General features: G+C 35.1%; 1 protein-coding gene across 3 annotated transcripts in view; it reads left to right on the top strand.

The window, feature by feature from the left end:
* Positions 1–25,688, top strand: part of g (adaptor-related protein complex 3, delta 1 subunit-like garnet) — a 563,264-nt gene that overhangs the window by 224,314 nt on the left and 313,262 nt on the right. For all 3 annotated transcript variants that reach the window (XM_090410782.1, XM_090410781.1, XM_090410783.1), the window contains one exon: positions 22,889–22,937. In XM_090410782.1, coding sequence (XP_090266908.1) covers positions 22,889–22,937 — 49 coding nt within the window. The remainder of the gene's footprint in view (positions 1–22,888; positions 22,938–25,688) is intronic.

The raw sequence follows: 25,688 nt of genomic DNA, 5'->3' as shown, positions 1-25,688 counted from the left end.
AATGCCATTAAAAAATGACGTATGCACTAGGTTATTCCAAAGGGGGAAAAATTGATATATGACTGTTAATAATGTAATAAATTCTTATTCAATTTAATTTTTTAATTAAATATTAAATTTAATTTAATATTTAATTTTTGTAAAACTGGCATTATGGTATGTAGTCCTATAATGTTTGAATTACAGTGATCTGCTCATACTATGATTTTCAATATTTTCAATTATGAACACTGTCCATTTATACTACAGTATGTTGGAAAAAAAAAATGGTACTATCTTCGACACCCCTTCAGTACACGTGCTATGAGATATGCCATTCAACTGCATGCACATTAATAGAAGAGCACATCTACAGTCTGCACCATTGCATTTAACTGTAGCAGTGGTGTTGACATTGGAAGAAAAGACATTTATTGTTGAGCATTATTTTCGTTCATGTGGACAGAGCAAATTGTCCAAGCCTACATGTTTGTGAGCAGTTTGGTCATTGTTTCCATAAGTGTGCCCCCCAAGCAACAGTGTCATCATTTCCCTAAACGCGATGTTCCAACATCCTGGGAGTACGTTGGAATTGACCCAAGATTTGTATAAGATGTGTCTTGCAAGAAACATTCCATTTCTTGCACATGGCTACTTTAGTCCTGTCGAACTTTTGGAGACTGAGGGGCAGTCATTCTTCACTATTAGCCAGATAGCTAGCCCAAAACTCACTAATTTTAATGGCATCCTGTAAAGAGAGTACAGCAAGCAAGTGTTGTCATCTTGTGGACCCTAACCTTATGCATTATATTAATACAGTACAATACAGTAATATATTAATAACAAAATGTGTTAGAAAAATTAGTAGAATTGCAAGACATTAGACTAATTTTTCTAACACATTTTGTGTTAGAAAAATGGATAACTTTTTGTGTTAGAAAAATGGATAACTTTTTGAGAATCTTTGGACAGATCATAATAAAGAAGTAAAAATATATAAAACAAAGTATGACCTAACAGAAAATATTAAAATGTGAGAGCTAAAAAAATTTATTTTTTTAATCATCAACATCATGCTTTTCAAGGATTTAATCCTAGAGTGGCCTTCTGGCCTTAGAAATCATTGTTTATCTCTTTTGAGGATGTCCTGGTCATTTTTTTTTAATAAAATGAAAAATCAGAATTGGGAGGTGGAACAGAAGGCAATATGAATATGGAACTATATAGAAATGCAAGTGGAGAATTTAAAATTGAGACTTGAAATTCTTTCGTAATAGATTATTGGGGGGAAAAAACAGCTCAGAGGGGGGCACCGGTTGTACTAGTTGAGAAGAAAAATGACTAACAACTATTGAATTAGTCTAAGTGCAGGTTTACAAAACATTGCAGGATTTCAAAGAGAAAACTATCGTAGAGGGCAAACTATTAAACAAAAAAATGGATTTCAAAAAGGCTGATCTTCCATTGACATCGCACTTGAGAGTTATTAATTGAAAAAGGAAGAGAATTTTAAGAGAAACAGTATGGTCTTTATTAATTATAAAAACATTTTAGATAAAATTAACAAGCAAAAATTGTTTAAAACATTTTAGCTCTTTTTATACCAAACCAACTCTTACACTCAATGCAAGGAATGGACAGAGGAAATCAAATAGTAGACATATTAGAACAAGTATCATATTGGAAAAACATAAGAGGACCATGGAAAGAATGTATTCTTTCATCTCTGCTTTTTAATATATATATATATATATATATATATATCAAAACCTGCACATAATGCCACGACAAGGTTGAACGCTGCGTAATCGAGTCTAAAGAGATTGTCATGGACCCTCTTCATATAAACAGTAACCTCAGCTATAATTTGCCTGACTCTTTTAGCTCTGCTGTCAGATATTGGCGCACTCATGAAGTCACGCGCACAGGTTTCTAACAATAGAACTTTAACACGACTGTAGCCGCAGTTCAAATAACTGTAGTTTATAGTCGATTTTATATTTTTATAATTTATGGTTTTATAGTGACTCAGTGTTTCTTTACAGTGTTTTTTTATTGGTTTTCTATGTTCTATCATGCCTGAAGAAATCGGCCACCCCGATGAAACATGTTGCGTATTTTAATAAATTTCATTATTTATTCTAATTCTCGGATTCAGTCAGTATATAAAAAGCATGAACATATTCCAATTCCTGGTCAACACTACAAGTTATATATATATTCCTGAGCTTCTACTCGGTTGTTATGGTACATTTTAAAGAATAAATATTTAATGACTTTAAACCGAGATAAAATATTAAGTTTTAATGAAAATGATACAACTAGTTTCAGCCTTTTACAGCCTTCATCAGGTATCCACTAAAGGTAGGATACAATAATAAAAATTGAAGTTACAAAAAACTGAGAATTACAGGCAAAAAATGCAATACATAATTGACACAGAAAAGTTGTATTTTTCAAGTTGTTCCATCTAACGCGCTATTATTTGTTGCATGCGTGCTTGCAAGTTCTCGTGAGCGCCAGTATTGAACAACTGCAGCATGGCTATCAGGGATGTTGTAACTCAAATTGCTGTTCAAATGTTCAGGATTAAGGAGGATTTCCCTGGGCTCCACGATTTTCCTTTCAAACTCATCACTGCAGCGAAAAATGTTTTCGGATTTATCCCAGCAAACTGAGTGACTCTGTAGATCATCATGAGGATTGTTTGAGAAAAGAACATGACTGGATACTGCAGATGCATGTGATCTTTTATAGGAGATGTCTCTCCTATGCTCCTCTATACGTAGTTCAATAGACTTGTTAGTATGTCCAAAATAAGGAATATTACAATCGCACCATAACTTGTATATACCTGGATATTTCAGGTTTGATGAATAGGCTTCGGATGGTTTTAAGAGAACGGACTTTAGGGAGTGTAGTGAAAAACGTCCTGATGTTGTATTTTTTACGGACTTTAGCAAATTTATTGGAGACTGAACTAATGTAAGGTATTGAGATGCTACCTTTAAAATCATTAGTCTCCATAGTACACTGCCTAGGAGAAGATCCAGAAGAAATTTCTTAATCGTTTTTTCAGAATATCCATTTTGCTTAAAGATAAGAGAAAGGTGATTAATTTCTTTTTGGAGCTCATCTGGTTCATTTAAAAGAGAGCGTGCTCTGTGTCCTAAGGTAGAAATAGTTCCGAGCTTTTGTGGTGGAAAGTGATGAGATTGACAGTGCAGATATCTGTTAGTATGAGACGGTTTTCTGTATATAGAGATTTTAAATCTATCAGAGCATCGTGTAAGAATTACCTCCAGGAATGGAAGGCAATTATTTCGTTCTAGTTTGGCAGTGAATTTTATATTAGAATGCTGGTTGTTAAGATGATGAAGAAAATCCATGACAGATGTGTGTCCGTGACTCCATATAATGAAAATGTCGTCAACATAACGTCTCCAAAGTTTCGGCTTAAGTGAGAATGACGATATGGCTTTTATTTCAAAATCTTCCAAGAAAATGTTTGCTAGAACTGGGGATAAAGGGTTGCCCATTGGCAGGCCTTGGTTTTGTTTGTAAATGGAGTTCCTATATCTGAAGTAGCCAGATTGAATACAATGCTTTAATAAAGCAAATATCTTTTTAGACAATTTGTCCTTTAGTAATGTTAATACCTCCTCAGTAGGGACATTAGTAAATAATGAGATAATGTCAAAACTTGCTAAGATATCATTTTCGCTGATTGAAGTATTTTTGATATGAGAAATGAAGTCTGTGGTGTTTTTGATGAACGATGAAGATTTATTGGAGAAACACTTGAGGTATTCTGCAAGATGTTTCGAAAGCTTATAAGTAGGACCATGAATTCCTTCCACAATTGGGCGAAGAGGGGTGTTTTCCTTGTAGATCTTCGGAACTCCATAAATGTGTGGTATAAGAGGATGTAGAGAGCGTAAAGAAAGGCGAATATTTTGAGGAAGTTCAATTGTAGTCTTTAACAGATGGTGTGGTTTGTAGTTCCCTTGTTGGATCATCCTGAAGAATTGAATATGTAATGTTGTCTTCAAGCAATTGAAGCTTTTTATTGTGGTAATCTTCAGAGTTGAGGTTGACTGTTGCATTGCCTTTATCTGCAGGTAAAATAATGATGTTTTTGTTCCTTTTAAGATTTATTAAGGTCTGTCTTTCAGCAGGAGAAAGATTATCTCTTGGAGGTTTAGCATTTTTGATAATGAAGATGGATTCAATACGGAGAAGTTTTGCCATATGATTAGGAATAAGTGAACTGGCTTTTTTCTATTTTAGTAAGTAGAGATTCTTTTGGAATAAACTTAGGTGAAGGAATGAAATTTAGACCTGTGCTTAGAATATCTTTTTCTGCAACTGTTAAAACGTGACGAATTGTTTACTACAACTTTGTCAGGATTAATACTGGCTTTAGTAGGAACAGATGTGATTTGTACTCCCTTAAGAATCTCAAATTTCTTGATAAGATTAAGCTTATTATTATTTTGTATCCATGTTGCTTGCGCTTCACTGTTAAAGATAAAATCATGAAAATTATCATTATCCATAACCTCTCCAAGTTTTTGAGTTAAAGACCTTTTTATGTTGAACAAAAAGGCAAGACAGCGTTTTGTATCTGAGATTCTTTCGCTGAGAAGATATAACTTTGCTTTACGCTAAATTCTTTTAGCGCATTCTGTTGTTATTTTTTCTTGAAACGATATGAAATTAGGAAAAACTTGATTGAATTTACACCGTTTGAGGAAAACTAACCTGTTGATTCTCAGTCCTATTTCCTTCAATGTTTTTTTATAATTTCTTTTGATGACAGTTAGAGATACCTCGTCATTTAGGCTATAGATGTATTCCTGAGCTTCATTCTTCAGGATGATCCAACAAGGGAACTACAAAACCGTACAAACATTCTGTTAAAGACTACAGTTGAACTTCCTTACAATATTTGCCTTTCTTTACGCTCTCTACACCCTCTTATACCATGCATTTATGGAGTTCCGAAGATCCATAAGGAAAACACCCCTCTTTGTCCAATTGTGAAGGAATTGATGGTTTTACTTATAAGCTTTCAAAACATCTTGCAGAATACCTCAAGTGTTTCTCCAATAAATCTTCATCGTTCATCAAAAACACCACAGACTTTGTTTCTCATATCAAAAATACTTCAATCAGCGAAAATGATATCTCAGCAAGTTTTGACATTATCTCATTATATACTAACGTCTATACTATTAACATTACTAAAGGACAAATTGTCTAAAAAGATATTTGCTTTATTAAAGCATTGTATTCGATCTGGCTACTTCAGATATAGGGACTCCATTTACAAACAAAACCAAGGCCTAGCAATGGGCTACCCTTTATCCCCGGTTCTAGCAAACATCTTCCTGGAAGATTTTGAAACAAAAGCCATATCGTTCTTCTGATTTAAGCCAAAACTTTGGAGACGTTATGTTGATGACATTTTCATTATATGGAGTCACAGACATACATCTCTCATGGATTTTCTTCAACAACTTAACAACCAGCATCCTAATATAAAATTCACTGCCGAACTAGAACGAAATAACTGCCTTCCTTTCCTGGATATAATTCTTAGACGATGCTCTGATAGATTTAAAATCTCTATATACCGAAAACCCACTCATACTAACAGATATCTGCACTGTCAATCTCATCACTTTCCACCACAAAAGCTCGGAACTATTTCTACCTTAGGACACAGAGCACGCTCTTTTAACTGAACCAGATGAGCTCCAAAAAGAAATTAATCACCTTTCTCTTATCTTTAAACAAAATGGATATTCTGAAAAAACGATTAAGAAATTTCTTCTGGATCTTCTCCTAGGCAGTGTACTACGGAGACTAATGATTTTAAAGGTAGCATCTACATTAGTTCAGTCTCCAATAAATTGGCTAAAGTCCGTAAAAAATACATCAGGACGTTTTTTCACTACACTCCCTAAAGTCCGTTCTCTTAAAAGCCATCTGAAGCCTATTCATCAAACCTGAAACATCCAGGTGTATACAAGTAATGGTGCGATTGTAATATTCCTTATTTTGGACATACTAACAAATCTATTGAACTACGTATAGAGGAGCATAGGAGAGACATCTCCTATAAAAGATCACATGCATCTGCAGTATCCAGTCATGTTCTTTTCTCAAACAATCCTCATGGTGATCTACAGGGTCACTCAGTTTGCTGGGATAAATCCGAAAACATTTTTCGCTGCAGTGATGAATTTGAAAGGAAAATCGTGGAGTCCAGGGAAATCCTCCTTAATCCTGAACATTTGAACAGCAATTTGAGTTACAACATCCCTGATAGCCATGCTGCAGTTGTTCAATACTGGCGTTCACGAGAACTTGCAAGCACACATGCAACAAACAATAGCGCGTTAGATAGAACAACTTGAAAAATACAACTTTTCTGTGTCAATTATGTATTGCATTTTTTGCCTGTAATTCTCAGTTTTTTGTAACTTCAATTTTTATTATTGTGTTCTACCTTTAGTGGATACCTGATGAAGGCTGAATCTAGTTGTATCATTTTCATTAAAACTTAATATTTTATCTCGGTTTAAGGTCATTAAATATTTATTCTTTAAAATATATATATATGTATATATATGTATGTAAATAATTTGGAAATGCAGAACACGTTAGGGATACAAATAAGGCAATAGCTGAGCATATTATTTACAGATGACCAAATGTATTAGCTATGTCAGCAGATAATTTACCAGTCAAATCATTAAAGGAAATCTCAGAACAGAATAATATGACAGTATCCTAAATAAAATAATAATGGCTTTCGAAGAGGAAAATACAATTCAGAGGATAATTGTGATACTGAAATAAATATTGGCATGTAATGATATGGAAGTCTTATCATTACATTGCCTCTTTAGAGTTATCATATGGAGATCTGGTCTTCTATGTTCAAGGGGGGGGATGAAGAAACTGGAATGGGTGTAGAGAAGAGTTACAAAAGATGATATTAGAATTGTGGAATATAATTTGTGGACAGATCAAGAATATGTTGAATTCAGACAGGTAAAGAGGGATTGTATGATAGAGGTATATAAACTTTTGAAGCGGTGTTATAGGATACCAATTAACAGAATTTTGCATTTTATAGAAGGTGGGTAGAAGATGAGTTCATATCATTGGTAGCTGAATTTGTGTATGGTTAAGAAAGGGAGCTGATAGATTTTTCTCATAGAGCAGTGAGTGGAAGAGTTTGCCTCTTGAAGTACTGATTGCATCTAGTTTAAGATGCAATTAGTTTAAATCAGTTTAAGAGTATGATAGTTCATTTGATGTATGGCCTCACTTGATGAGAGTTTGACTCCTTGAAGGGCTCTGATGATAACAGTAATAATAAAAATGAATAATAATAAATATATATTGCAAAGAAAAATGTGTATAGATGTTTTAAGAAGAGTTGAATTTGAGCAGCTTTCAGAGGTGAATTGTAGACTCAAATGTACAAATATTATTTGAGAAAAAAAAAATGAAAGAGTTTAAAAGCATGAATGGAATCACTGGCAGACTCTGAATCAGCCAGAAAGGCATGTAGTGAAGTTCTTTGCAATGATAGAAAAATTGGAACTTTTTAGTACATACACTAGAAGTTTAAGGAGGCAATCCTGGAAAAGGAGTGTGTGTTTTTAAAGTTCTTAGCAAGTAAGTTATCATGTGACCTCTAAGAATACAGACAAAAATGTAAGAAAGCTATGTATAAAAGTATTTAAACAAATAACATGCAAAGAATTTGGTAAAAAATAGATGCTTAATATATGAAGATGACAAAATTTTTTGGAGGCTTTTGAAAAAGATTAGAAGTGCAGGAAAAGTACTGTCCCCTCTATGTGGGACACCTTGTGATTTTGGAGGGACTCCTAGTGATGGTACTGACTTTTCATTCTCTTTTTCTATACTTTTCTGCATTTTTTTTTTTTTTTTTTTTTCTCCAAAACACTAAGATAAGTGATTGAAAAACAATCTCCAATCTTTCAGAACTCTATCACTTGGGAATCCAACAACCTTCCACTGTGTTTACCATGGGATGCAACCCATAGATGCCTTGAAAAGGGGTGGGGGAATCATGGTATTCTTTCATTACTTTTGACCTGTGTTTCAGGAAGATGTCTATACCAAAACACCTTTCAGGCCCTTTTCATTCTTCTCTTTCTATTCTTTTCCTTCCATGGTCTTTATAGTCCTACACCTGACTATTTTTCATTCTCCTATCTTTCAGCCTTCCATCACTTCAGATCCAACAACCTTTCACTGTTTGCCATGTGGTGCAACCTGTGGATATTCTGAAAGGGGATATCCATCCAGATCAATTGGCTAGTGGGAATAGTCACCAGGTTCCAACCAGAAATATCCTTACTTTTGATACATTCAAATTGCCAAACTCTGTAAAAGCAGGATATGTCTCAACTGCACTGATATACTATATATTTTGTACTTCTTGTGTGTGTGGGATAATATAAAAAGGGTATGTAGACCCTTACAGGGCACTTGAGACAATATATTCTGTAAGATATAGATAAGGATTGAAAAAAAATATATTGACATTTTTTTTCTAAAGCTGAAGGTTGAAGTTGGGAAACAAATTGAAGAAACCTGTTCCATAGGGCAGAGGTAGTTGGAATAAATAATGAAGAGGAGAAGCAGGTTCGGTGCATTTGCATTGTACTGAAAAGGGATGTTGTATGGCTACTGCTCTTGTTTTAACAGGCGACAGCAACTGTGGAAGTACCTGTAGAAGATTGCTGAAATGTAGCAAGTTTAGTTCATTTATTAAATGCTGATCATCAATTGCACCATTGTAGCAATAGGCTGCAAGTGGTATCAGATGTGTATCCTGAAATCTAAACATATAGGTAAGATCTTACATATATCTTAACTTTCACAATAAATAAGTAAACTGAGTCTACACACCTCTATATATATATGAAAAAAAAAAACAATTTAATAATTTTAAGATACATAAGTAAATAATAAAAAAAACATTCTGGACTTAACATAATCATGAAATCTAAAGAGTTAAATTACATGTTATCTGGGCCCAAAATATGCCAACTAAAAATAACATATATTTCTCTTAACTCAGCTGTACTTGAAATAAAAGTTGAAGGAAACAGTTCTTTTCTCTTCTTATACCAAGAATTCCCAAAGAAAATGATCAAACACTAATTACTGTAGAATTGTAGTTCTGTAGTAGTTAAATGGAATATTTAATATCTGATAAGCATTTCACCTTTTATATGAAAAACTTCATATCACTCGAAATTCTAAAATCATTTTAAACATTTTTCTTTCTTTATGAAAGACTAGTACTAATGGAACTTTTACTAACTTGTTCCCAAAAATTCTTCCATATCAGTGCATGTCTGTATCTCACAGCTCAATACCTCTCATCTGTTTACTAGTTACATATTCTTTTCGCTAGCATATACTCCAGCACACACACAGTACTTCTGGTTTCTGCTTCAGTCATAAAGTGAGACAGGCCACACCATTGCCTGTTAACTTCACAGCATTTTGCTAAAGCAATAAAAACTCATACTTTCATTGAACTAAGTAGGTTTTTTAATATATATATATATATATATATATATATATATATGATCTAAACATATCTAAAACATTAAATCATTCTTATATTGGATATACCAACTTAAAATCACATGAGTTTCACTTTGTTAAAATTTAGTGTTACATATAAACTCCACAATCTACACACACACACACACATCTTCTTCTCTTCCATCTTAAGACGGGTTAAGTCTTCTCTTGAGCAGGATCTTCCGATCTTCTCTATTCCTTGCTGTTCGAAAAAGTTCCTTATATGTTCTGCATCCCAAGATGTTCTTTATTAATTTCAGCCAGTAATTCTTGGTCTTCTGGGTCTTCTTTTTTCAGTTGGAAAAGTATTGATTAGGACGTTAGGAAGTCTGCATTTCGCACAGTGTGGCCAAACCATCGCAGTTGTTGTTTTCTAATTTTTTCTATTTTTGTCTTTTTATACAATAATTCTTGTCTGACTGTGCTATTTGTTTTCTTTTCTACCTAATTTGTTCTATTTATTTTTCTTAAGTATTTCATTTCAAATGCCAGCTGTTTTTTCTCCTCTCTTTTTTTAACTGTCCACGCTTCTGCTCCATAGATGACTGTTGGTATAATTATTGATTCATATAATTTGATTTTGGCTTGCTTAGATATCTTGTTTGTTTTCCAGATTTTCTGTAATTTTCCCATGGTGGTCCATCCTATCGCTATTCTGTGTTTGATTGTTTTGAGTTCATCTATTGTTTCTGTTAGTTTTGATCCAAGATATATGAAGTTGTCTACTCGTTCTATTTGTTCTCCATTTAGGGTGGCTGAGATGGTAGTTCTGTTCTTCCCTATTTTCCTCCCTTTTGTCTTTTCTATATTTATTGTCATGTCATATGTTTTACAGGTTTCGTTTAGCTTGTTTATCAACCTTTGTAGTTCATTTGGGGTTCTTGCAATAAGGACGAAATCATCCACATATTTGATATTATTTATGTTTAAACCATTAACATTGATTCCAGTCTCATTGTCTATTGCCTTCTTTACAACTTCGTCTAGATATATGTTGAATAGGCATGGGGATAATGGGCATCCTTGCATTACTCCTTTTTGGATCTCTATGAGTTCTGTTGTGAGTGTGTCCTTTTTAATTATTGCATTTTTCTTAGAGTAATATTTTATCAGAAACTATTATATATTTGTCTATTTATATATTTGCTTTTTCTAGTAGAACTTTAAGAATTTCTCTGTTGTAATAAATTTAATCCTTTATCCAAGTGTGTGCAAACAAAGTTTGCGCCTGAAAGTATCTTCAGGAGCGGGGTAAAGTGGTACAACACCGGGCCCGGTGTTGTACCACTTTACCCCGCTCCTGAAGATACTTTCAGGCGCAAACTTTGTTTGCACACACTTGGATAAAGGATTAAACTAAATTTATTATAGTCTAACCAAGTGAAAAATAAACTTTTAATTTCTCTGTTGATGCTATTGAAAGCTTAAAGTCCAAAACAACAATATAGTTCTTCATGGTCTTCCCAGCTGTGGTCTGCTAGTTGGTGCAATGTGAAAATCTGGTCTATTGTTGAATATTTTCCTCGGAAACCAGCTTGTTCTATGCCTGTCAGTTCTTCATAGGTGTTTTTAAATTATTTTGTATAATTCTTACGAATATTTTATAGGTGTGGGAGAGTAAATTGATTGGTCTGTAATTTCTGCAGTCTCTTTTGTCTCCTTTCTCGTATATTGAGATGATCTTTCCAGTTCTGCAGTCTCTTTTGTCTCCTTTCTCGTATATTAAGATGATCTTTCCAGTTCTGCAGTCATCTGGAATCTCTCCTGTTTGTAGTATTTTATTGAATAGGGTTGTTAAATATTCTATTGATGTGCTGCCTCCATATGACCACAGTTCAGTAGGGATAGTATCAATGCCTGGTGCTTTATTGTTTTTCATCTGTTTTATTGCTTATCTAACTATTTGTAAAATTTTTGCTGGGTTTTTATTTTCTTCTATTGTTGGCATTGTAGTTTTGTTTCCTTGGTGAAAGATAGTCTTAAAATGGTTTGACCAGATTTTTCTTATATCTTCAGTATTCCCGGTTTCAGTCATCTTGTTGTTTATCATTGTTACCGCTTTTGCTGAGAATTCCTTTGTAATTTCTCTTATAGTGTCATGGAAGACTTTTAGGTTGTTTTGTTGGTATGCTTAGCTTTTTCTTCTAACCATTTTTCTTTGGCTTTTTTGCATAGGTTATCAACTTTATTTTTTAGTGCTCTGTATTTTTCTCTATTCTCTTCGTTGTTTTGTTGGTTTACAACTATCTTAGTCTCTCTTTTCTCTTCTATTGTAGCTGTGATTTCTTGGGTTATCCACTGTTTATTAAGGTTTGGTACCTAGAGTGTCTTTTGCAATTGATAACACTGCCTTCTTCCCAGTGTTTTCTGCTGTTCTGGAAGATGGAGGGTTTTAATTTCAAGCACATCTGTTCTAAAAATTGACTTCTGCTTGAGCTATCTTTTAGTTTTGATAGGTTGATGTTTTCTTTTTTTGTGATAATGTTTTTCCTGTTGAATTTTATCTTCACTTTGGGTTAATATTTCATGGTCAGTGTTGAAATTGAGGCTTCTTAATGTTCGTACATTATTTACTGATCTTTTCCATTGTTAGTTTATGATCATATAGTCTATGCAGTTCTTTATATTACCATCTGGGGATGTCCATGTATATTTATTATTAGGGCGTTGATAGAACAATGTGTTTGCAATCATTAGATCGTTTGCTTTACAGAAGTGGAGTAATTGTTCTCCTTTGTCGTTAAACTCTCTGTATCCAAATTTCTCCATATCTTTTTTTGTTTGCTGTGAACTGTCCTATTTTAGCATTAAAATCTCCCATCACTATCATGAGTTCCCTATTTTTGGAATTATCTATTTCCTGTTGTAGTTCTTCATAGAAATTTTCTATTTCTTCCTCTGAATGGTTACTGTCTGGTGCATATATTTGGATTATTTTAATTGTTTGACCTTTTTCTTTTGATTGAAGTTTAGCTGTGATTATTCTAGGAGACATTAGTTTTATTTCAATTACTGAGTGTGTAAGTTTCTTCTCAATTAATAATGCAACTCCTTCTCTGTGTATGTTATCTTTTCTTCCTGAGAAGTATAGTCTTCCTTCTGGTAAATCCATGAATCCATCTCTGCACCAATGTGTCTCTGATAAACCTAAAATACTCCATTTCAGTATTTTGCAATTTTCCAGGTTGGTGTAATGATCTTATGTTGAGGGTGGCCATGTGTTTCATGTACTTGGCTGACCACATTGCTGATTTCTCACCTACTCTATGTGGTTTTCGAGTAGGCACATCGGCTGTCTCGTATGCAGTAGCACTATCTCAGTTTGTAGACGTTCTCCAGTTCATGGAAGTTACTGGCATAATATTGTAGCCAGCTTGCCATGCCTCTGCTACATATATATAAGCAAAACAAACATTTAATTGTGTGCTTTTCTCAATATATTTGCACAGACAAAATTCTACTTTGAAACAGAATATTTTAGTTTACGTTTAATTAAATAAAAACACTGTAGAACATCTCTATTCATACGCGGATGGTCTACAGAAACATTGCATCTGTCAGAAAGAGGTTGACGTGAGCCTGTGAGAGAAGGTTCATCTGTTAGCCAAATTGTCCTCTTCTGGAATTAAGAAGATTTTTTCAGGAGATTTTAGGTGTCCCACTTTACATGTGTGAACAGTATTATAAGGATGTATGGATTTGGGATTTTAGTAGGGTTAGTAGCTTAGTAGGTGTAAAAAGGCTTCTTAAGTGGAAAACAATGCCTAGCTTTTTAGAGACAGATGAAGCTGTTAATATGATTGTTTTTGCCAGGCGAGGCTGAAGGTAAATATCAGCCCAAGGAGAGAAATCTGATCTTATCTGGTGATGTGTATATTGTAAAACTCGATGTAGCTTAAAAATACCAAAGCACTTTACATTGATTTTTACAGAGGTCAAGTCTCATGAGAACTGTTACAAAAATAACCTTGTCTCCATGTAATTTTTGCTAAATATATAATGTAAATAACTATGGGAATTGATTGTATTTACCATTTTAACTAATTTTTCTAGAATGTCAAAAAGGCAATGCTTTGCCATCGGAACTTTGTATAATGCATAATAACTATGTATAAGAGCACAAGAAATTGTTTACGATTAAGTGTGTGAGAAAGTTGTAAGCTCTGCGCATGAACACCTTCAAAGCTAGTATCAAAGAGGTGTGCTAGTTTCAGAGAAGTTTTCACTGCCCTACAAGACAAGGAAAAAAAGAGCGCATGGAGGAGAAAAAAGAACGGGCTGGCCTTAACAAGAGGATCAAGGAGAGCTGCTGATTTCTTCGGGGTTTACAACCCTTGGTGCAGGGTCCCGAAAAGGCGAAAATAAAAGAGGACTGAGTTGAACATTGTGGTCAGTTTCTGGCAGAGAACCAGAGGGGCAGTTTTCAGCAGAAATCTAGGTCATGTTTTCGGCAGAGAACCAGAGCCGGTCCAGAGGAGGTAAGGTTCATTTGCTGACAGAAGGAGAAGCGAGGTCCAGTTGCTGACAGAGGGGAAGCGAAGCACTGTTACCGAAGAGAGGCAGTCAGTGGAGAACCAGAAGCATACTGACCCAGAGAAACAGACTTTACGGCGAACCCACGCCAGAGGAAAAAAATTGGGAAGTCAGCTGAAGCCAAAAGCCGCAGAACCAACTTCAAGCCTGTATGCTGAAACTTCTTGCTTGAGCTTTTGAGTACCGGGAAAATTGCAGTCCAAGACCCACCAAATATTCCGACAAAATGCCCCCTGAAGCAAGGCCTAAGATGAAAGAAGAACCATAGAGACTTTGATGCATGACTTTGGAAGGCGTTGTGACAAAGAGCCTCCATAAGTGTGTTCTAACCTCTAATGTACATTCTTTTTGTAATCTAGGAGATATGTCATAGATGGACTGATAAGAAATAGTAATAAGAAATATCTATAAGAGAGTCCTCTGATTTGTTGTTAACTGGAATATAAATTGTAAGATAACTTGCCATAACTAGCTAATCTCTAGATTCCTCTGAGTTGTTGTTTAACTGGAATATAAATTGTAAGATGACTTGCCATAGCTAGCTAATCCCTTTATGAGGAATTTAGTCTTGGCAATTCGATTTTTTTTAAGCAGTATTGTATAGTCATTTAATATTGAAAAGAGAAAGTTTGTTTCTTTATACCAAAAGGATAGGTGGAGAGAGAAGAGTAACCTCCCTATCGCTTATTTAATGTACTTTATTTTAAATGTAAATAAATGTCTTTTAATTATATGTCAATAGAGTGCCGTCTGATTGTTTATTTTACAATGCACTGTTCCTAAAAAAAAAAAAAATATCGGACTTGTGAGCAGGAAACCAAGTAAGATAGCCGAAGCATATAGTTAAGTGCAAATAGATCACGACTGTTTGTGTAAAGTTTTACTGAAGGAATTTGTGTTAGAGAAAGAGAGAGAGAAATCAACCGGCCGTATTACTAAGTTTTATGCCAGTTAAAAGATATTAGTGGTGCAGTCTCAAAAAAAAATAAATTTTCTAGTATTCATAGCCATAAAACTTGTAGTGCGAAAGGTAGATAAACCTAGTATGCAATAGTATAAGCAAGAAAGGTTACGAGAGAGAGAAAGCGTGCACTGCTAATTAGAATAACGGTATTTCAAAGGCGAAGTAACCAAGCAGGCTTTATAAATAGAAATAATAGCATCACAGTTTACAATATTACCGAGGATAAGGGAAGGTGAGTTGTGATCCTTTTTGTGAGAGAAAAGACAAAACTGCATTTTGATAGCATTGAAGTTGACCAGGTTATCCTTGCCCCACTGAAAGATGGTATGGAGATCAATATTTAAGGCATTGTTACAAATGATATTGATTCTTATATATCCTAAGCATCAAAGTCAAATGAACTTGATGCTTGAGATGTCTGAGAACTGCATGGTTTGTTGAAGGAGTAGGATGAATGGATTGTGCTATCGTTCGGCAAAGCTGTGAGGATTGATGGTGATTGAAGAGGTGATTTATGTATAGGAGAAAAAGGGAAGAGGTGATTTATGTATAAGAGAAAAAGGGTAGAGTAATAGAATGGAGCTCTGAGGCTCTCCTGCATTGGTGGCAGAGCTCGAAGAGAGGGTGTGCAATCCACCATAATACACAGTGAGCAAGCCTCAGTGCCAAACACAATTGAAAACCCTGGAAATGTCAAGGACAACAAAACACGTTTCTCCAAACCTGTCCATTGGTGGAAAGATTTGGAGAAACTGATCTCTAAGGCTATATCATCCAGGAGTGGATGATATAGCTTAAGAAATCAGCTGTGGATCTGGATTGGCATAATACATACTGGTGGTTGCTGATTTAAGTGGTGAGCTTCTAGGTAGTGAAGAAGTTGACTGTTAATAACTTTCTCCATTATTTTGGAGAGGATTGTGGTGATGGCAGTTGGATGGTAGGCATTTCTCTCTCTTTTTTGAAATGGATTAGATATAAGCTTACTTCCATGGGATAGGTGCCAGCTGAATACAGAAGCTTGAAGAGATGATAAAGGATAGGTGTTAGTTCTGGAGCACAGTGAGTATAGTAGAAGCGATGTAATCAGAACTAGAAGACTTTTCAGTCCAGGATTTCATATTATGGCTTTTTGCTGAGAAATCGCAGTCGACATATGGTGCTCCATCAGCTCCTTCCATATAAGCAGCTGAGGTGACCCCTCCCCCCCCCCATCATCTATACAGGAGTTAGAAGAAAAGAGTAATGCTCAGAGGTCAGCTTTATCTTTGGGTGCTGTAGGTGAGGGATGCAGGTGAGCAGAAATTGCATCTGATGGCCTTTACAAGTAATCAGAAGGAATGGGTTCCATTTGGACATGAGGCAAGTTTTCTGTTATTGGTCTTTATGAAGTTGGATCTAGATTTTGCTGATAGTTGTTTTACATTTATTGCATGCTTTAGCATAGACTGAGTATAAAGCTAGGGTTCCAAATGCAAGTGGTAAGCCAAGTTCTTTTTCAACTGCTTTCGTACATCTTCTTTTGGAGGTCTTGGAAAGTGGAGAAGAATTTTGAGTAGAATGAGTGACAAGATTTCTATTCCAGTGAGGATAATTTCTGTTACTTACTCTGCTCAGGTATTTGAGTCAGAATTAGTCATGCTATGGAAAGGAAGAGTAATGGTCTGGAGGTCATCCCATTTGATGCCTCCTGTCAAAGGACACAATGTTGTATGTGGTTAGGAGAGTGGCATTCTCTGAAACTGGAAATTTGCCCAAGATTGTGATCTCAGTTGCTGAGAGGAGACCTGACCTCTATACTGTATCTGAAAGGAGAACTGGTTAAATAAAAGATGAAGGGAAGTGGAGGAAATTATCGAGAATTTGGGTATGTAGATGTGTGATTTGCTTTAGATCACTTTATAGCAAACTTCTACATCCCTTCCAGCTTGATTTGTAGTGTTGGAGAAGGGAAACCTGTTGGAATTGTGGGCATTGAAGTCACCTTAATAGGATGACTTCTGTTTGGATATCTGGGTTGAAGATGGTTGAGCTTGAAGAGGATTGTGAACTAATTCAGTAATCCATTTTAAATGTCACAGGCATGCCCAAGCAGCCTGTCTTGGTTCTACCATCTGCATCTGATGCAGTAGTAAAGAGCATGATAATAAATCTTGTTCTGCAAAACATTTACCCTACATGTTCAACATGTATGTCATTCTCCATCCTACAATGATGGAGAATGACCTACTCCTATACATTCCAAAGACAGAAGGATGAAAAAGAAATACAGAAGGCAAAAACTGAACAAAAAATATCAGGATGCAAAATGGAAGCCGACCACTACATACAGTACCTCTCCTGTTTATATTATGGAATAAGAGAAATTAGCTGACACAAGGTTGTGAGTGGTTGTGGTGTATGCGTATGTATACTTAATAGTATAGATGACAGTACTCAAGCCAGTTTTAAGTTATGGTTGGGTTTAAAATAAAACATTTACCCAAAGACTAGACTACAGAGATATGAGAGCTCTGAAAACAATTGACAGAGAACAAATTGCATGAATGACAGAATGATATGAAAAACTGAAGATATTAGGGAGGAGCTTGACATTGTTATCATTCAAGAATGTGGTATACAAAGGTGGTCTGAAATGTTCTCTGGTTCAACCATAGATGACAACACTATCGGCAAGATTTTTTTTTCTAAGTTGGTACATATATTATAAGCATTCATGCGAAATTACAAGTCATTCTATCAAGTAGTTTGTTTTATGCAGCTTTCTGAAGCAAAAGTGTTGTCTGTATCCCTTGATGTGGATAAAATTGAGTATCATGCAGTTATAAAATTTTTTGTAAAAGAGGTTTAATGCCAAAAGAGATTCATTCAAAATTCATAGAAGTTTATGGACACTCTTCTCCTTTGTTTTTGACAATTAAGAAATGGGCTGCCGAGTTTAAACGTGGCCATACCAGCCTTGAAGATGATCCACGTGAAGGACGCCCAAAAAAAAGTGTATCAACATCAGAAATGATTGAAGTGCATGATATGGTATTGGATGACTGGCGAGTCAAAGTGCTTGAAATTGCTGAGACTATAGGCATTTCAAAAGAATGTGTAGGATATATTTTGCATGAAGAATTGCAAATTAAAAAGCTTTGCGCAACATGGGTGCTGCGCTTGCTCACAGCAGATCAAAAACGCATTTGCATGAAATCTCTGAACAGTGCTTGGAGTGTTTTAACAAGAATAAAACTGATTTTGTGTGTCGATTTAATACTATGGATGAGACATTACACACCAGAATCCAAACAGCAGTAAAACAGTGGACAGAAGCTGGTTGTTCAGCACCAAAGAAAGACAAAGTCAGTTCCATCAGCAGGAAAGCTCATGGCATCGGTGTTTTGGGATGCTAAAGGCATTTTGTTTATCAGTTATCTTGAAAAGGGTAAAACAATAACTGGGGAATGTTATTCCGATCTTTTAACCAGACTAGATGAAAAAATTCGTGAGAAAAGATGCAGAAGAAAAAATCATCTTTCATCAGGACAATGCACCTGCCCACAAAAGTATTTTGGCAATGGTAAAATTAAAGAATCAGGATCTGTACTATGAATTGTTGGAACATCCACCCTGTTCTCCAGATTTGGTTCCCTTTGACTTCTATCTCTTCCCAAAACTAAAACTCTTCCTTGCTGGTCAGCATTTTTCTTCGAATCAAGAGGCAATTGCAGCTGTAGATGGGTAATTTGCAGACCTTACTGTGAACCACTACAGGAACGGGATAATGCGCTGGAGCATCACTGGAATAAATGTATTAGTGTTAAGGGAAATTATGTTGAAAAATAAAAATAATTTTTAAATTATAAATTCGTTTTTTCATTGTTAGGCTGAGACCTTTTCAGACCACCCTTGTAGTCACTTAAACTCTCCTCTCTTCAGAGAGAAGTTAATGAAATAGATGTTTAATGGCAGCTTTGACTCGCAGAAAGACCAAGATCTTGATGGATTGATACACTTTATGAGGTCCTGAAATATAAAATTACTGTATTAGAGTACTGAGAATTGAGACTAATTTGAAGGTTGTTTTTTTTTTTTTATGTGAATCCTACTCACGAAAGGTTGTAAACCTATAATGCATTAGTACCATGGATGGGCTAAAGATTTTTCCTCTATTTTTTGTTATTTTTTTTAATTCATTTTTTATCTAGTTTGGAAACCCTATTCTAGAGACCAAATGTTGGGTGTTTAGGTGGTAGATGAATTTCATTTCCTTTATACCAGATGATGAAATTTATCTACCATCTAAAGACAATTACCAACATCCATGCCCACCGCAGGATTTGAATCCACACCCTGTTGGTTGGAGTGAAGATAACCACTTGGCCAACCAGGCCTGGAAGTTAATAATGTGAACTTACAATATAATGATATTGTAGTATCCAGTACACTCCTTAAGGGTATATGTGAGCAATTTGATAATGGTAGTGATTATATTTTAATCTACAGTGTAGCTGTGAATGTCACTTGTTTGATTATTTTAAAAACTATTATACACATACTGACACTGAATTAGAAACTTTTATTTAATACTATGTTGGATGTTCTTTAGCCCAAATTATAGCACCTAGGTGGTTTGACATAGATTCTACGAGGGGTTGGATTACATCTATGTCTATAACATACAAGGCATTCCCCCAGGCCGTCTTTTAACTGGCTCTAATTTGACAGAAAAAGACTTTGCTCTTGTGTCTGTTTTTCTAATGTCCCATGCATTCTCAATGGGATTAAGATCCAGGCTTTGTTGTGGTCAGGAAAGATGGTGGAAGGTGCTGTCATGCTTGCTGAAACAACTCTTGCATAATTCATTTTAAAAATTTACGGAATTTACAACTGTGTTAAAAAAAACTTTTTTATTATCCCGACGTTTCTATCTTCACATCAAGATCATCATCTGAAGTATACATCAATATACAAGACAAGCTGAGTTACATTATTAACTGCAAGCTAAAGAAACAATGATTTGATCACATGTTATTCTTCTGGCATGACCTCTAGTGGGAAAAAAGATTAAATAAAATAAAGCAGCAGAATAACGTGATCAAATCATTGTTTCTTTAGCTTACAGTTAATAATGTAACTCAGTTTGTCTTGTATAGCCAGCAGAATGACATGTGATCAAATCATTGTTTCTTTAGCTTACAGTTAATAATGTAACTAAGTTTGTCTTGTATATTGATGTATGCTCCAGATGATGATCTTGATGTGAAGATCGAAATGTCGGGATAATAAAGTTTTTTTAACACAGTTGTAAATTCCATTAATTTTTAAAATGAATGCTGTCACCTGCTGGTAAAAAGTTAACATTACATTGATGAACTTGATCAGCAATAATGTTCAGACATTCTTTTGAAGATGCCCGACCTTCCAGCAATATCAGGGGACCTGTTCCATTCCACCTCTAGAACCTGGAGTTGTGTTTACAAGGCAAGCTGAGTTCATTGCTTCATGGAGCTCCTGCCATACATTTTGCTTACCATTGATACAGAACAAGCGTACCATGACTTGTCGGATCACAACTTTTTTTCCAGTCTTCCATTGTCCAGTCATAATCCTGACACCACTGTTGACAATTTTTCCAGTTCTTTGCAGAAATCAGTGGTTTCCATATAGGTATGCAACTGCCAATACTGATCCCCTTCAATTTCCTGCACATAGTTTGATGAAATATGGGTCGGGAATAGCTTTCATTAAATACTTTTGTCAGTTGCTGCACATAGGAAGTTTTGTTTGTTTGTACAAGCCTTCTCAGATGATGGCAGTCTCTTTCCTGACAGACTATCTTAGAACCACAATTATGCCTCTTAGACGAGCAATGTGGGGTATTTTTCCAATGATTAAACACCTGGGGTTATTCACCTTTTGAGAAACCAGTTAACCATGTTTTCAAAATCATAGTTCCTGCCAGATGAGTATCCACAATTTGCCCTTTTTTCAACTCTAAAAGATTCTTTGTTTTTCCCATTGTGATCAACGCTATTGATTATTACTGACCAGCAGCATTCTTAAGTATTTGCCTAGAACACTTGGTGATGCATGGAACCAAGTGTTCTGCATATACGCTGCATAAGTGACATTTACATACAACTGCATAAAGGTTTCTAATTTAGTGGCTGATATGTGTACATATTTTAATTTCTTCATTTCTAATTAATTTGCTCATTTTCCCAGTTTATTTTTCTCAAAATTGAATGATTTCCTGTTTCAAATCATCTGTATATTTTATATCCTCATTGAGTATAACTCATTTTTATCCTTAGTGAATATGGAAATGTTACTCTCAACAATAAAATTATCATTGTGAATTTGTGTGCTCTCTCCTTTTTAATTTACCTTGGAATAGGGTTTTAGTAATGACTAGTCTAAGCCCTGACCAGAACTGTAGAAAGTACTTATTACTGTTTGCTTTTTTCTCAGACATTTTCCAAAATGTTTGGCCATGATTCATTTCTTATTTTACTGTTTTGGTATCCAATAAGAACCAGCTTTCTTTTCCAGTGGCAGCTGGTGTGTCTAATGACTTGAAAAGTTTTAGTTCTTCCCCACTGGGACCATAGAAAAAATGACTTATTGCCCAATTTTGAAATTTTACTGCTGCAACTGAAATAATTTGCCATTCAAGAAGTTTAATATCTTATTTAACATTGAATACTGTTGCTATTTCTTTTCCTGATCACTTTTGTCTGAATGTAACATCCTTTGCTTATTATTTAAAAATATCTCAAATGTTGTAGTCTTCTTTGTCTTAGTAACACCAATTATGTCAGCATGGTATTTCTATAGTTTTTCAGTTTTCTCTTGCCTCACTTTCCTATGCATATCCATTAATGCTTTTAAATGTTGATGATATGTACCTTCAATTTTCCTAAGTGAGGTTCTAGTAGCTGATTTTTCAGTTTCATCCTGGTTCCCTGATGAAAATTTCAGGAGCATTCTTTAACCTATTTTCCAGCTTACCTGCCATTTGTTTATGTTGTATCATGTTCATTTTTGTTTTAAGAAAACAATGTATTCTGCTCAGCTCAGTCTCAGTGTGAGAGCCTTTTTCATTTTTTCAGTGTCCAAGTGATGTCTAATAATTGCTTCAATGTGTGTGTACCACATTGAGGTGATGATTGGATTGTTGGGTCAATAGGCCTTGTTGGTTCTCTGCATTCCTTTGAGAAACAAAACAGTTGAATACAAATACATCCTGCACTTCCATATCCATTCATTCATTCATTCATCAGTGGCTTTTAAGAGACACTTAAGTGTCCATGGCCTTCCAAGTATCCTTGGACTTCGCAACTGCAATACAAGGATAAGGCAGTTACTGTTAAAGTAACTGCCCAGTGCCTCTAAGTATTCTTGTCTGTAAATTGCGTGTGTTTTACTGGCCAGTTTGTCTGTTTTGAGGGATGAGAAATCCGAGTTTGCAGGAGGGAAAAACCCCCACATCAGTGATGGTAATCGAACCCAGGTCTTTCTGCCCAAAAGGCTTAGTCTATACTGACCAAGCTACAGAGGCTCACACTTTCATACACTCAGAAGTAATATTTTGTGTTTAAATATACAGTAAACTAGATGATAGGCTATCTATAATGAATACAGTTGATTTATGTAAGTGGCCAAATGGCTGGCTGGTTGGAATAGTGATCAGTTTATATTATTCACTTGCACTGCTGATTTGCTGTTGTCATTTAACTATACCAGTATTAATTTTTTTTTTTCCCCTTCCAGCTTTGTGTCCAGAAACTCCGAATTCTTATAGAAGATTCTGATCAGAACTGTATGTATTTTATATTTTCTTTTTCTTTCTTTTTTTTTTTGTAATAATGTAAAAATTTTAAAATTTCTCTTATAACCATTTGGCCAACCACCAGACCTTGCCAGTCTGGTTGGCCAAATGATTAGCGTATCCACTCTCCAGCCAAAAGGTTGCTGGTTTGAATCCTGCCGTGGGCATGGATGTTTGATTGTCCGTGAAAATGCTGGTGGTGGTGGATGGTAGATGGTGTTGGTGTAGTTGCGGTTCATTGTAGTTGGTGGAGACAGAGAGCTGTAGAGTAGGTGCCCTCCCTCAATGAGTCTTTGGACTCCCTGGAGGTGTCATGTAATAGTAATATATGTAAGCTTATGGATCATATCTTCATTAGTGTGCTAACTGCTTTCTAATAGTACGCAGAAAAATTTTTACGGACAAAAACTAAATAATACAAAACTGTCGGAAGAAAATTATGCCACAAGTGTTAGTATGCTATCTATTCATATAACCTATTGGTATTACTTTTTTCAATAAGAATAGGTTTTATTTATTTTGATGACATATGATGATACAATGGCCGTGAGCCTCTTTTACAGGGAGATACGGTACTATCTCAATCCCCCTATTTTTATCTGGGCTCGAGACCAGCATACGAATCAGGCCTGTGACTGGAAGGGACCATCTTAAGTATTCCTGACTGTAATCTGTGTGTGTTCACAGGGCCAGTTTTCCTGTTCTTGGGGGACGAAAAACCCTGAGTTTCTGGGTGAAAAAATCTCCCACTTTTATATGCAACTGGCTAACTCATTTTTCGTTGAAAGAGACCAGGTAAAAGGTCCTCATGTCATGGACGAGAATCGAACCCAGGTCTTTCCGACAAAAGGACTTTCTCTCTATACCGACTGAGCCATTCTGAGGCTCTAATGAGAATAAGTTATATGAATAGTATAACATGTAATCAAAAGATTAGATTTTTCTAATGAAAGAAAACAAAGAGAAGGTTCACATTCATTTGAATAATTAAAATAAAATTAGAGCATAAGAAGAATGGACTTGGAAAAGGAGAGAATGCAAAACACAGCTGACTGAGTACTTAATATCATAACAATATGGGGGAGAAGAAACAAACTGAGAAACTGCTTCCAGTTGTCTTCACAGATAAGTAGTATTTCCCCTTGAGATTTGGTTATCATAGGAAGGTAAAAGACAACACTCTACTTTTGTGAAGAAGGGATGATGTTATTTCTTTACTGTAATGATTTTACAGTCATTACAGTAAAGCACTAGAGAAGGGAAAGTTGCATGTTTACACAGGATTTGCTGGTCCTGATTGCAACTGTTTTCAAATATAAATTGCTTGCCATTGCACATGCTTCTGTAGAGTATGTCATTTTAGAACTATTTTTCTTGGTATAAAACCACAAACAAATGTCAAATAGAAGCTATTTTTTATTGTGACTAGTACTATGAAATACTTTCTTTCATTTCATTAGCAAATAACATGAATAAACTAAAAACTAGAAGCAAGTAATAACAGTTACCATCTCTACTGAAAAATATTTGAAAACATTTAAACAATAGAAAACATACATTTGCTGTTATGCTTGCTGCTGGTTTATGGGTTGCTGTATACTATTGGTAGATACGTGTTCTGATGGATTAAGAAAGACCAGACTTAATGTAAAATCATCTCTTATTTTTTGTTAGACTTTAGAGGATGCTTCATCATTTCGACTGATTCTTTGAACACTGTCGAGTAAAAGCAGTAATCAATGGGCAGTATTCAGTTTGTTGCCATTTCACAATGGCAACAAACTGAAATATTCGGAAATAAAACATACTTGTGTTTTATTTCCGAATCAGGACTGGGAGCTTGTTCTCTGAAGATTCCATTCCAACATTTTTCAGTCTTTTCTCAAGTATTCTTGAATAACTTTCATAAGGAACACTCATTAGGAAAATTCCTCTATAATTTTCAATTCAGTTTTATTTTCCTTTTTGATAAATGAGTACTATGAGAGCTCTACTTGAATGATCTGCGATTTTTACCCTTTATGCCCATGGCACTTGACCACATGAAATAAGACTTGGGTTCAAATCTAGTTGGTGAGTAGAGGAAAAATTTTTGGGATTCGGTTCGAGGTTATTGTGAGTGGTCATGTAATTTAACGCTCATGTGAAATTAGCAATTTTTATATATTTTGTTGTGGTTTTTTCATGAGCAAATTAGAGTATTATAGTGTATTAGTGTAGAATTTCATGTTTTTAGAGTATTAGTATATTTATAGCATTTTTATTGTGATATTTATTGAAATTTTAAAAGGAATAATGTATAATTTGTGGATCTGCGGTCTCTGTTTGACAGAAAGAAGGATTTGTATAATGCAGATGGACTGCACTTAAATGGTTTTGGTGTTAGATGTGTGGACAGAGTTTTGTTCACTGAGCATGCTGATGTGCAAATTCAGGGAAACATCAGGTTGGAAGCCATTAGGTTGGAAGCATGCAAGTTTGTGTGAAGGCACCCATGAAGCAAGTGAGGAATCTAGTCTCGCAAGCAAAAATATTGAATAGGTTAGTCAATTCAGAAAGTAAAGGTGGGTGGGGGAATAAAGGTATGTTGCCGTTTCTTTATACTAATGCCAGAAGTATTAGGCAAGAGGAAGGAGTTTTGGGCATTGGTAAGTGCAACCTTGCCAAAAGTTAAAGGCATTATTGAGACTAGGCTGACAGCAGACAATGTAGTTACAGGGATTGAATATGCAGGGTTTAGTA

This window comes from Typopeltis vanoorti, chromosome 20, assembly GCF_054136105.1.
Source record: "Typopeltis vanoorti isolate ZY-2024b chromosome 20, IOZ_Tvanoo_1.0, whole genome shotgun sequence".
Classification (NCBI taxonomy): domain Eukaryota; kingdom Metazoa; phylum Arthropoda; class Arachnida; order Uropygi; family Thelyphonidae; genus Typopeltis; species Typopeltis vanoorti.
Note: the sequence above shows the minus strand (reverse complement) of the source record. Positions and strands in the feature narration are given on the sequence as shown.